The following is a 13,421-nucleotide window of genomic DNA, read 5'->3' on the forward strand; positions in this document are numbered from 1 at the left end:
AAAACAAGTGAAAAGAAATGGAATTAATTTTAATAATATATTTTATTAAATTGAATATATCCAAAATAATATCATTCAATATTTAAGTCAAAAATTATTAATGATATATTTTACCTTTTATTTGTATTAAGTCTTCAAAATGTTACAGCACATCTTGATTCAGACTAACCAGGTTTCAAGTGTTCAATAACCACATGTGGCTAGTGGCCACCATATTGTATCATGTGGACTAATTAACAAAAAGTCAATCTATTTCCTTTTAAATTGATGTTCTGTTGCAGTAAAAACACAAACAGTCCATGCATTTCTTTCCCAGCCCTTGAGGCCCTGCTCCCAAGGCTAGTCAGATAACAATTTAGTCTGCAGATATCGTACCCAACCTCACATCTTCAGCCCTGACCTCTCTCCCTCTTCCTGCAAGCAGAATCTATGTTCCGGACATTTTTATCAGAATGTCCTGCTCCCAAAACCTATTCAAAATATCTAAAACTAAATTCACCATCTTTATTCCAAAATAAAAAAAAATCAATTAATCTCTTGATTTTCCTATTTCTATTGGTCATTTAGGATCAAACCTTCAGAGTCAAATGTTTTCTTTTCCTTTATTCTACTAAAGCACCAAGTTCTATTTTTTTCTTCCCTTGCAGTCTCTCTCTCATTGGCCCTTTCCTGCTTCTTGTTCTACCTGCTGATTGTCCAGTGTACTGTTATCCAAATGCTTATTCTTAATATACCATGTATAATGAATGCCATCTCTCTTCAGTGACTTTGTAATACCTTTCACTTCCACCCCCACACTTGGCCTAGCATTCCAGCCTTACCATTTACCAATCCCTTAGAGAGCCTTTATTTTAGACAAACTGTTCTGTTCTCCTGAATATGCCCCATACACCCCTATCTAGGTGGGTATGATTTTCTACCCATCTAGAATGCCCTTTACCTATCCAAGTCATTATACCACAAATACTTATGTGTCAGGCACTGTACTAGGCACTGGAGATGGAATAAATACCTCAGTTTCCCCACTTGAAGAAATCTTCCTTCATATGTCAATTATACCTCAATAAAGCTGAAACTAAAAAGAAAAAAGAGTCTTCCTATGTCAAAACAGAAGTGGTTTTGCACTGTTGAGTTCTTCTTATAAGGCATAAGTCTTTATAAGTCTATATGCCTTATAAGAACACACTGGGCCCTTACCATTTACGATCTTCTATCGCTAATTCTCAATTTTTCTTATAAATATCCATTTATCTTCACAAATAGAGAGTGGATTTCCTAAAAGCATGGACTAAGGTCAACCCAGTGTGTTCTCCCTGGTGCTCAGTAAGCAGCAGGTACTGAGTACACATTTGCTAATTGACAAGTACTTGTAAAAGAGGGAAGGGCCTGTGGGGCAAGTAAAGGGCTCTACCTAAAAAAGAGGTCCCCCTCAGTGATACGCTTTCAAATCCAGATCAGAGGTGAGCAGGGAGGGCCTGCAAGAAGCCCAAAGCTGAGGAAAGCACTTGGGAAAATTCACTCTTCCAATTCTATTTGCAAAGAAATTCAGAATTGGCAACACTTAAGTTAGGATGAGTTACCTCGGCTTTTGGACCTCAACAACTTATATATTCAGTTTTAAAAATCCTTTTTTGGCACTAAATCACAATAATAACACTGATGATGCTTAATGTACACACGTAATATCAGACCTAAAAAGATAACTCACCACATGTTGTGTTCAAAAACTTTGGCTGGGTCAGTTAAAATCCTTGATCCCAGAGGAGCCACTGGGTGACAACTACTTTGGTATCTGTGTGGCACCTCTCTGATCCTTAGACAGGCAATAGAATTTCTCCAAATCACATTCATTCTAATCAGCACCTGGAAAGTTACAAATGATTAGTCAATATGGATTAAACAGTGTATTGCTTATCTAATAGTCAAAAACTAATCTAAAAGGCTTACAAACTAAGAAAGGATACAAAAACTAAAAATTTTTAAATGAAAGATGGGCATGATAGCTTCTATCCTGAAGTATTTTTCAGGCCAAAAGAAGTGAAAAGAATATTTGGAATGTGCAACATTGGCTGGCATTCTTTATAAGTCACAGCCTTGACCAACTTTGCTGTGTTTGGTATTTGCTTATGTAATTTTTAGCACATGGCCAAAGCATGTAAGCCCAGAATCTGGATTTTGTATATTAAAAAGTTTTTAAAGTGATTTTATTATTTTGTTCTGGGAATTCTAGGCAAATGTATTTCTAGGGAATATCTGATGACCACTATACCAAAAATCCAAGTAGAGGAGCAGAATTAAGTAAACAAATCTATTAAATCTCATTTCCTGGACTGAGCTGAATAATATGAAAACTAGTCAAATAAATAAGTAAATACTGTGTTAAGATATGATCCCAGCAATTCTTAAAATCTAACAACCCTGTATACATACATTTTTAAGAACCGTCAGTAATACATTTGCAAAATAGGTTTCCGCATGCTTAAATCCTAGCCCCAAGAGGAAAATCATCAGTTGATTAGCCAAATCTAACTCCATTTCTGGAAGAATAACTTAAACATTTAAAGAGTATGTTATTTTAATTATGTATTGGTGTGTATGTTGGCTTAAAATCTTTACAGAAAAGTATCAAAAAGAAGCTCTAAAGAGCTTGTTTTTTCCAATAAGAATCTACAGTGATGCTGCTCGGCATTTCATCCCCATTCAGTTGTTCATCATAACATTCAGTCTAACGCTATAAGCTGTCAGGTAGAAACAGACGCTAAAAGGTGTGTATATATAATATGCATTAGAGACTATCCAAGTTGCTACTAGGCATAAAAATGATATGTATTATACACCTTTTACCAGCTTACTGAAAGTCAATGGGTTTTAAGACTATGAATTCCAAAACAAATGGTAGAATGTCAAAAATATCTCATTGTGCTTTTAAACATAAAATTCAAGATTTTCCTTTTGGGGAAAAAAAAAAGGCTTAGTCATACACACCGAAAAGACTGTAGTGGTTCCATTCAATTGTGACTAACAGCAATGAGAAATGAAACATTTAATAGCTAGTGCGGGTCTCCTGTTTCTTATTTGTTTTTCTTTCTTCACTAAATACAAGCTCTTTGGTGGAGGAAAATGAAATCAAATGCTCTGCCTACCACTACCATTCCTCTGATGTGCCTTTGTTCTTTTCTCCTGCAACTGTTCCGCATAAGACTAACAAAACCCTACCAGCACACTTATTTTTAGAGCTCTCTTTCTGCACTGAATATTATTCATAAAATCTTCTGTATGCTGAAGAGTAGAAACAGATTACACCTAGAAAAAGAAGCAATTCATGCTCAAAAGTGTAAAATGATGTAAATGTTTTCCACCCAGGAAAGCCAAATCAAAATGAAATTTCAATCCTTCAAATAATCATGTGATACTTATCTATATCTATCTATATATAGAAGAGGAAGAGGGTAAAAAAAGATGTGAGTTTCTCTCACTATAAATGACCAAGAACCTCTATAGACAGCTGGGAGACAAAAAGTCATAACCAGACTGGATATTACACAATTCAGAAAAATGTCAGAGAAGTGTGTGCCCTGCAGGCTGCTAGCCCACAGAGAGAGCGTGCTAAACCCAGGGCCTAAACATGTGGCAATTTGTCCTGCTTAGGCAGCTGTTTTTCTAATTAACCACACAAACATCTTTATCTATTTCATTTATGTATCATCTGTAACAGGCACACATAGCCTTGCATTGCTCTTTATCTTTTTATTATATACATGCATAGTAAATTTATATAATAAATATAATATAGATAAATATGTAATAAAATTATATACATGCTTTTGCTTTCTCAACCAAATTGCAAACTTCTAAGGGAAGCACCAAGCTGCTCGTGAATTAACTGCTTGACTGACTGCACAAAAATGATACTTGTCTGACATAAATTTAACTGGAGGGAAGTTACTTCATATTTCCCAAAACGGCTCCTTAGACTCTTGCAGTATGGAAGAAGGAAGTGACAGAAGAGTGTGACGGTATACAGACAGCTATCCAGTTATGGTCACTGCAATGATGAACAAATGTGTGCTTTACCTTATGACTACCATGTTAGCTTAATATTTACCAGGTCATGGTTCCATTTTGTGATGGGAAAAGAAGAGAAGGGCAGGGTCAGCCCCATTCAGAAGGCTGGTAGAGAAAGCTGGTTTCTGCCACCAGGGAGTCCCACTCTCCTTATGTACCCTCTATTCACTCTCTTTTGGCATATGCTAATTTGAATACAGATTTAACTAAGATATTATCTGCTTAATGAAACTGTATGGATAAGCAGTATTTTTATTTGAAATAACACAAAGGAGCAGAGCTAAAAATATTCCATTCACCCAAAAGAGGGCAGGAAAGGAAGAAAGAGAAACTAAAAACAGATGAGACAATTAGAAAACGAATACCAAGATGACATATTTAAACCCAATCGTATCAGTAATTACATTAAATATAAAGGGACTCCAGTTAAAAGACACAGATTGTCAATTTGTATGAAAAAGCAAGACTAACCATCTATAGGTTCCCCCCACTATCCAAAAGTAGAGCACTCCTATGAAACTTTTCATAAGCCAAAATGGCATAAAGCAAAAAAGCAATTACCTTAGGACACATTTTGCTAATAGATGCACAAAATAAACCAAGGGTAAAGCACAGATGCTCAAACCTATGGCGGCTCGACGCTGAGATGCTGAGTGTAGTTCACAGGGAAGGAGCTTGGAGGTGCCACTCTCGATGCTCAGGGTACGTGCTGCCTCTATAGGGACTCGCTGCAAAACAAATGCTGAATGATACTTTCGTTTTTTGCCTTTTTTCACAAAAGTGAAAATCCTCTTCAGATTTCTTTCATTTAATGAAAACAGGTACCAATGCAGGTCTTTCAAGAAACTGAAGTAGGTAAAGCAAACTTCTGAAAAGCAGGGCCTGCCCATACTGTTTATAAGAGAAGTGTTTTAAAGATACAAAGAGATTACAATTAACATGAGACACTGTGCAAATGCTGCAAGCAAAAACTGGTGGAGGTATAAGGAGAGAGAAACTAGACTTAAAAAAAAAAGATGATTACATTTAATAATGATAAGCCAATTCATCAAGACATAACAATCCTAAATGTGTATGTACCTAGTAACAGAGCTTCAAAATACATGAAGCAAAAATGGGCAAAATTTTTTAAAAGGAAAAATGAACAAATTCACAGTAATACTTGGAGATTTTAATACCCTTCTGTCAGTAATAAACAGAACAACATTCAGAAATAAACTATCAAAAAATCAATAAGGACACAGAAAATTTAAATATTATCAACTTGACCTAAATAACATTTATAAAAAGAGCACTATACCTAACAATAGCAGAAAATACATTCTTTTCATGTGAACCTAGAACATTTGCCAACGTAAACCATATATGCTAAGCTATAAAACAAGTCTTAATAAATTACAAGGTATTAAAATCATACAGAGAATATTTTCTGATCATAATAACAACATTAGTTGTTAATATTTTGATGAACTGTCTTATTAATAAATATCCCTCATCTCTGATAATAGTCATTTTCTTGAAGTTTATTTTTGTCTAATATTAATATAACCTACCAGCTGCTTATGCAGTGTTGTGTATGGTATGTCTCTTTAAAAAATATATTTATGTGTTTATATTTAAAACAGAAGGAGCATATTGTTGATTCTTGATTTTTTTATCCAAACTTAACATTATGATATTTAGAAAAATTCCCCAATATTTAGAAATTAAGCACCACACTTCTAAATAACCTATGGGTCAAAGATATACAGGAGTTAGTAAATCTTAAGATAAATTAGAAAATATGTTGAATTGAATAATAACGAAATCTTAAAATATCAAATTTTATGGGATGTAGCTAAGGTAATGTTTAGAGAAAAATACAGTTTTAGGAAGAAAGATCTGAAGTTAATGATCCTAGCTTCAATCTCAAGAAGCTAGAAAAATAGTAAATTTGATGCAAAGTAGGTAGAAAGAAGGAAATAATTTTTAAAAAGCAGGAATCAATGAAATAGAAAATGGACAAAACAGGGAAGATCAAAGTCAAAAACTGGTTCTTTGAAAATATTACTAAAACTGATAAACCTCTGGCAAGATTGATAAACATTTGTGTTTCAGAAAATACAAATTTCTAATGACAGGAATGAAAAAGGAGACATTATCACAGACCCTCCAGACCTTAAAAATGCTAATAAGGAGATATCATGAACAATGTTATTCCATTTATTAGAAGGGATAAATACCTTGAAAAATACAGTTTACCAATAATAACTTACCAAAAGAGCACAAGAAAAGATCTAAATAGCCCTAAATTTATCACATAAATCAAATTTGTAATTAAAAGCAAAATAAACATCACATCTATTAGGATGGGTATTATTTTAAAACACACAGAAAATAACAAGTGTTGCTGAGGAAACAGAGAAATAGGAATCTTTGTGCATTGCTGGTGGGAATATAAAATGGTACAGTCACTGTGGAAAATAGTAAGGTCATTCCTCAATATATTAAACATGGAATGACCACACAATCCAACAATTCTACTTCTGGATATATAACCAAAAGCAATGAAAGCAAGGGCTCTAAGAGATATTTGCACACCATGTTTACAGCAGCATTATTCACAACACATGAAAGGTGGAACCACTGAAAGATGAATGGGTAAACAAAATGTGATACATGCATAAAATGGAATATTATTCAGACTTTAAAAAGAAGGAAACTTTGGCTATGCTACAACATGGATAAGCCTTCAAGGCATTATGCTAAGTGAAATAAGCCAATTGAAATAAGATAAATGCTATATTATCCCTCTCATACGAAGTTCCTGGAGTGATCAGAAGTTCATAGAGACCAAGTACAATAGGGTTGTCAGGGGCTGGAGAGGAGGGGAGAATGGGGCTTTAAGTATTTAATGGATATAGAGCTTCAGTTGGGGGAGGATGAAGAAGTCTGGAGATGGTTGTGATGTTTGCACAACAATGTGACAATACTTAATATCACTGAACTGTACACCTAAAAAAGGTTAAAATGGTAAATTTTATATATATTTTACCCCAATAAAAAACAAACCAAAAAAACCTTCCTTCAAAGAAAACTCGAAGCCCTAAGGGCCTCATTAGTGAATATCAAATGTTTGAGAAAGAAATAACACCAATCATACACAGCCTCTTTCAGAAAATAGAGAACATTTCTTGATTTATTTTATGAGGCCAGCATAACCTGAAACAGTAGTACATGTGCATGAAATAAAGGTTTGAATATTGGTCACATTGTTATAGTGGAGTTTTCCCACAGACTTGGTGTTTCTCTTTATAGCTCTGAGTTATCAAGTGTTTGTCAGGAATAAAACTTGAAGAAATCTAAAAAGGTAAGAGTTTTCCAGGCATGTCTCAGTGTGTTTTAATTGCTAAGGCTTATATTTAGTTTGAGTTACACCAGTCCAGAGCAGAGGAATATGAAGGCAATAAGGACCTCCATCCACAATTCCTTGCTAGGTGTTGGAGAGAGTTTTTATTTACTCTTGGAAGAACCTGAAAAGGTCTGTGGTCCTGACCTTTCACTTAACTTAGCTCACACTAATTCTGCCCTATCAAATTCTAGTCCATATAATCAAGAGGCATTTCTGCTGCTTACTTTGTCTATCGGTTCTCACTTTCAGCTCACCATCCTATGGAGGTTCTTCCCCTCAAGTCCTACCAAGATCAAAATGAAACAATGAAGAATGAGCATGACTTTAGGGTCATGGCCTCTGAGAACTAACTCAAAGCCAAGACTCAGTCACGAATAGTCAATTGGCTAAAGCAATCACCGAAGTACAGATCCAGAAGGGAACTGAAGCTTATATAGGGTTAGAGGGCCAGAATTTCATTATCCACAGCTTTTATTATGCTATAAGTACACAGAGGTCTGCCATGAAGAGCTGACAAACTTCCTTCCAGCTGTTAGATGTAAGTAAGTGTGTACCCATTTAAGAATGTAAGCAAATGAACAAATGTACGAAATGACTTGAGTTCCACATATATGTAGTATATTAAGTCAAGGAGAAGGTGGTTTTAACACTTAAAAGTTTTCTGAGCCCACCACTACCACCCCATTATGCTCGCAGCAAAAGCAGCAGCCTTAGTATAGAGGGATGCCTTGTATGGAAGAGATCTCTGCCCTACCTCCAAATTTTGGCCAACTACTTTGTTTTCCACTCAAATGCAGTCCTTTACACAATGACTCACAGCCCTTACCATACCAACAAACTATATCATATTCTACCAGAATAGAAAAGATGTATACAGGCTATTTCATATTACAAACATGAAAAAGTATTTCTTAAGTAATTGCACAGTTTATTTTTGTAAAGTAATAGTTTTAAGTATTTTCTAATGATTTTAGTTAAAGGAAATACTCCATACTATATTTTGTAATTTGAAAAAAATCTTTGAGGAAGTAAAGCACCAATCCCAACTTATCTGTCACATAAATCTTAATTTTAAAAAAGTTAAGTATTTACCATACTTGAGGCCCTGTTCTAAGCACTTTACATGTATTATCTTATTTAACCTCTATTTCTCAATCAAAAGGTCCTATTTTTATACCCATATTGCAGAGTAAAACCCCACACAGAATGAAGTAAAGTAGCACGCTTAAAGTTACCCAACCAACAACTGATGGGGCTTCAGTTTGAACCCAAGTAGTTTAACTGGAGAGCCTACACGCTGTATTTTTTTGTTTGTTTTTAACACCTTTGTTATTCGTTTACATAGAACTTGCATTCTACTTTTGTAAACCACACATGCAAGAAGGATCATGGTACTGATTCCCCAGTCTTTACTGGGGTTGCTAATTGTTGTACTTGATTTAAGGAGGCCCAGAATTTCTTCTCTCCCTTCATCTTTCTCAATCCTGTTTTTTTCTCTTGGGCTTTAATCAAAAAGCAAGCGAAGCCACTGGGAGGAACCAGTCCCCAGACATAGGAGAGCAGAGTTATTCTCTTTTCAATACTCAAATCTCAAGATACAGGCAAAGTGCTCTTGCATCACCTAAATAACATAACATTTGAACACACAGTTCTTTCCACTGGTCTACTTTTACACAGCCGAGGAGTAGAGGCACAGAAGGACTTATTTCCCTTGCCATTTACGCTTGAGCCTACGATTGCTTTCTCACATCTCAATTCTACTGGAGGAGCACCAAAGAACTAGAGCAAAGAGTACTGTTTGTGTGAATCTGTAATGATTATCCTTGGAGCACTTTGCTGGCTCTGAGCTGCCTCCCTAAGAATGATTCCCAGTTGTCTCAGTTCACTGAAATCTCAGGGAAAGACACCGTCATTAATCATACACTAAGTGCCTGCCTTTCGTTTAAAAGTTAACTTCCCTTCGATGTTTCCTGGGTTCTGAGCATCCTTTAAAAAAATAAATTAGTGAGACATTCATGTTTTTACCTTTGTAACTGTTTAGCTTTTCTGCTCGGCTGGGAAGCTGGTACAAAGGTTTCATTCAGAGGAACAAACATCATCTACATAAAGCCGCACTAACATTACCTGAGAGGCTACCATTAATGAGAGCAAATTAAAGTGCTATTGTGGTACTGTTCTGGATGGTGAAAACCGACAGGTAAGAAAACACTTAAGTATCAACTACACCGTGGTGAAAACTGAAGCTTCAATTAACCCTGGCAATTTCAGAGAACTCCGAGGGTGACCATCTGCAAGGCAAACAGCTCAGGCAACTCATACATCTTGTTTTAATCTTTCTTTGGATGATTATAATTTCAGGGTATAAAGAAGGTTATTAGCAAGAACAGAACAACAACAATAATTACAGTAAGTATTTGCAGAGCTCTTTGATCACACTATGACGTCAGTCCACTCTGCAGCTTTGAAATGGGAATCTCATGCTGCATTTGCTCTCTATGACCATCCTGAAAGGCGTCACAGTGTACTTACACACAAAGACGTTACTGGGACTCACACATTACATCAGGGATTTCATGTAAACCCGTCGCAAAGCTGCCTTAATCCTAAATATCTGAAGGGTATACTATTCTAACTGCTCTGGAAGTTGTCTCCAAAAACATCATGCTGGACCAGAATGAAATCTGTTTTAACTCATCCACTTGGCATTTCACATTTGTGTGCACTGTAGTAACTTCTGGAAGTATTAATCAGATTTGGTGAGCCGAGAAAAGGTATTCAGTTACGTGCAAACTTTATGTGTTACCAGTCCTTACAAGTTCTAGTAAAAAACTCACATGGCCAAGGTTAATGGAGTTCTACCCTTAATGAGACTTCTGCTCTCTGGTTCACTGCAAATGTCTCTATCCCTAGGTACACTAGATGGTAGATGTTTGTACCTGTATGAAGGATTTATCCAGTGATGTTTGGACTAATGTATCAATAAGGCTGTCCTGGCACAAAATGGAATATTACAAAAAAATTCAAGTCATAAATGGCAATTATATATTAAAAAATTTGAAATATAACACTAGTGAATAAAAGCGTCCAAATGAATGTATTTCCATAATTTCACAAGAATGTGGGATTAGGTAGGCAGAGATTATAGCAGTGTGTAAATTTGATTTTAAAGAACTACCATCAGTTATAACTTGCAAAAAAGCAAGGCAAACTGCACCATGGACTAACAAGTAAAATTCTGATACCACACTACAGGAGGCACAACACAGTCAGAAAAGGCACTAGAAAATGAAAAGCAAAATTCAAAGGAATGATACAATTTCTACATGAGAACAAACAAGGTGAGTTTGCAGAGAAGCAACGTGAACCTGGCTGAAGCCAAAGATGGACTGCATAATCTACGCAAAGCCAATCAGCATATTCCAAACCTGTGGGCAGAGTGACTGCTTCAGAGGTGGGCATGAGACTAAACCTGGCCAACAGCATATGTTTAGGTCTAGTGCTAGAGATCTGGGGACAAGGATGATTTCTCATACCTGCTACACATGAAAGAGGAAGCATGAAACTCTGGAGCTGCTGAAAGCTGTATTAGTCAGCTCAGGCTGCCTTAACAAAATACCACAGACTGGGCTGGGGTGGGGCTTAAATAATAGAAATTTATTTTCTCATAGTTCTGGAAGCTAGAAGTCCAAGATCAAGGTGACATCAGGGTTGGCTTCTGCTGAGGCCCTTCTTGCTGCCTTCTTCCTGTGACCTCACATGGCCTTCCATTTTGCATGCCTGTGCAGAGAGAGGGATCTCTGGTATCTCTTTCTCTTCGGATAAGGACACAGTTCTGTTGGATTAGGGCTCTACCCTTATGACCTCACTTAACTTTTATTACCTCCATAAAGGCCCTGTCTCCAAAGACAGTCACATGGTAGGGTTGGGGCTTCAACATATGAATCTGGTGGGGGGACACAATCTGGTCCATAGCAAAAACCATCCTGAAGTCATGAGCTGGTCTGGCCTTCGGATGATGGCAGGATGAAACCAACTCTGAAGAAGGAAAATTGGGAAAATAAAAAGTTCACTCCCACCATTAACTGTTAGATTAAGGCTCATTTGAAGTCTGTCCCACCTCTGGCTTTTTCAGTCTACTGAGCCAATATGTTCCTTTTACTGTTTAAGCCAGCCTGAGTTTCCTGCTATCTCCAACCAAAAGTAACCAACTGATATGGCAGTTATGTGACTTCCTCTACCACTTGGCAGTCTGGGGGAAAATATTTGGTTTTATCTAGATAAGGCCTGTCCAGGCTGGTAGTATAGGAAGTCGTAGTGACTTATGATGTGGAATTGAGAACTGAGGGAGAATGTAACTGATGACCACAGTAGTAAGCCCCAAATGGCTAGAAATTAAAAAATAAAGAAGAGAGACGAGAAGGAGGGGTTGGGGGAAGGTTGATGGACTTGATGTGGCTAAAGTCTGGGCTTAACAGAAATAAGGGGAAGGAAAGACAGGCAGAAGGTACTGGTTAGTAATCAGGCCTTCTGAGTTTGTTAACTCATGTCACTCAGTAACAAAAACAATACTGTAACAATGAGAAGCAAATCCTACTTTGAATGACAGACTCTTACAGTATAGGAGAACCACAAAGCCATTAACACCTCGAAAAGAGAAACTTAAAAAAAAATTTTTTTGATGGAGTGGGGAGGTAATTAGGTTTATTTGTTTGTTTATTTATTTATAACTGAGGTACAGGGGATTGAACCCAGGACCTCATGCATGCTAAGCATGTACTCTACCACTGAGTTATACCCTCCCTGCCATGAAAAACTTTTCAGCACGGACAAAAAGCTGAAACATGGACTCCCATCCACCACCTCATTGTAACCTTCAGAAGGTCATTATAATAAATCTCCATCCTTTGCTCTTCAGGAACAACCCCCCACTGGACACATCTCAGGCCCTATGACAATTTTTTAAATTGTATATTTATTATGATCATCTTAAAAATAAAATCAGTAAGAGGAAAAGTATAACTACCACTTAATTTCAGTGCCTGTAGGTGCATTTATGATCTTCTTGGCAACAAGCAGCACAGATATAAGATGGAAATGATGCATCTGAATGTACAACACACTGTAAAAGATTCTGCAGCATTGTGAATTGAGAAAGCAGTGAGGGAATTGAGAAGACACACAGCACACACAGTACAGATGAGCTACAGTCAAAAGAAATGTGGGGTGGTGATCAGTACCTTATTTATAATGAGAGCTGCGATTTAGTTTTGGTAAAGCATCAGCAGTCACATTATAATGTTAATTCAAATTTCATTGGCTTTGTGATTGTATTTGTACCTACTTTGATTTTATAGTTGAACAAGAGCTCTATGTAAAATAAGAATATACCTAGATTTGTGTAATAATATAGGAAAAATATTCTAAGTCAACTCAGGGGTCTGAGGATTTTTTTCCCTTTAAACAGAGGTTTATATATTTTTCAACATTGAGACATACAGTATATATTTTTTCTAATATTACTTTTTTAATGGAGGTACTGGGGATTGAACCCAGGACCTTGTGCATGCCAAGCAGATGCTCTGCCACTGATCTCTACCCACCCTCCAAGACATACATTATTAAAAGATTCTGTTCCAGAGAATTCTTCTCCCACTCCTTCTTAGCAGCAGAAATACTCCAAGGGCAAAATCACCTCAATTCTCCTTGGAAAACAATTGCAGGTGAAGAGGCAAAGGGTTTGAATTGAGTTGAATCCAGGCTCTACCACTTACTACCACACAGCCTCTGTCATAATACTTGTTTGTTAATCTCAACTTTTCCTCAATAAAATGTGACTAAAAAAATTATTTCAAAATATGGGAAGGCTGTAGGTGATCTATTTAGCATCTGTCTAGCATATATGTTGCACAGTGGTAGATACACAGGTGCTCAATAAACTTTAGTTAATATTTTTGTTGTTACCACT

The 13,421-nt window shown here is 36.4% G+C and overlaps 1 protein-coding gene across 4 annotated transcripts in view; it reads right to left on the minus strand.

Moving 5' to 3' along the window:
• The window catches only part of METTL8 (methyltransferase 8, tRNA N3-cytidine), a 74,458-nt gene that overhangs the window by 43,036 nt on the left and 18,001 nt on the right, over window positions 1-13,421 (minus strand). For 3 of the 4 annotated variants that reach the window (XM_074363882.1, XM_074363883.1, XM_074363881.1), the window contains exons 1-2: window positions 4,627-4,779; window positions 1,709-1,863 (exon numbers count right to left, since the gene is read on the minus strand). The exons of the other annotated variant lie outside the window; for it this stretch is intronic. In XM_074363882.1, the coding sequence (XP_074219983.1) occupies window positions 1,709-1,863; window positions 4,627-4,638 (167 nt within the window). In that variant the 5' untranslated portion in view covers window positions 4,639-4,779. Of the gene's footprint in view, window positions 1-1,708; window positions 1,864-4,626; window positions 4,780-13,421 lie in introns of those variants that run through there. 4 annotated transcript variants of the gene reach the window in all.

Source organism: Camelus bactrianus, chromosome 5, assembly GCF_048773025.1.
Source record: "Camelus bactrianus isolate YW-2024 breed Bactrian camel chromosome 5, ASM4877302v1, whole genome shotgun sequence".
Lineage (NCBI taxonomy): Eukaryota > Metazoa > Chordata > Mammalia > Artiodactyla > Camelidae > Camelus > Camelus bactrianus.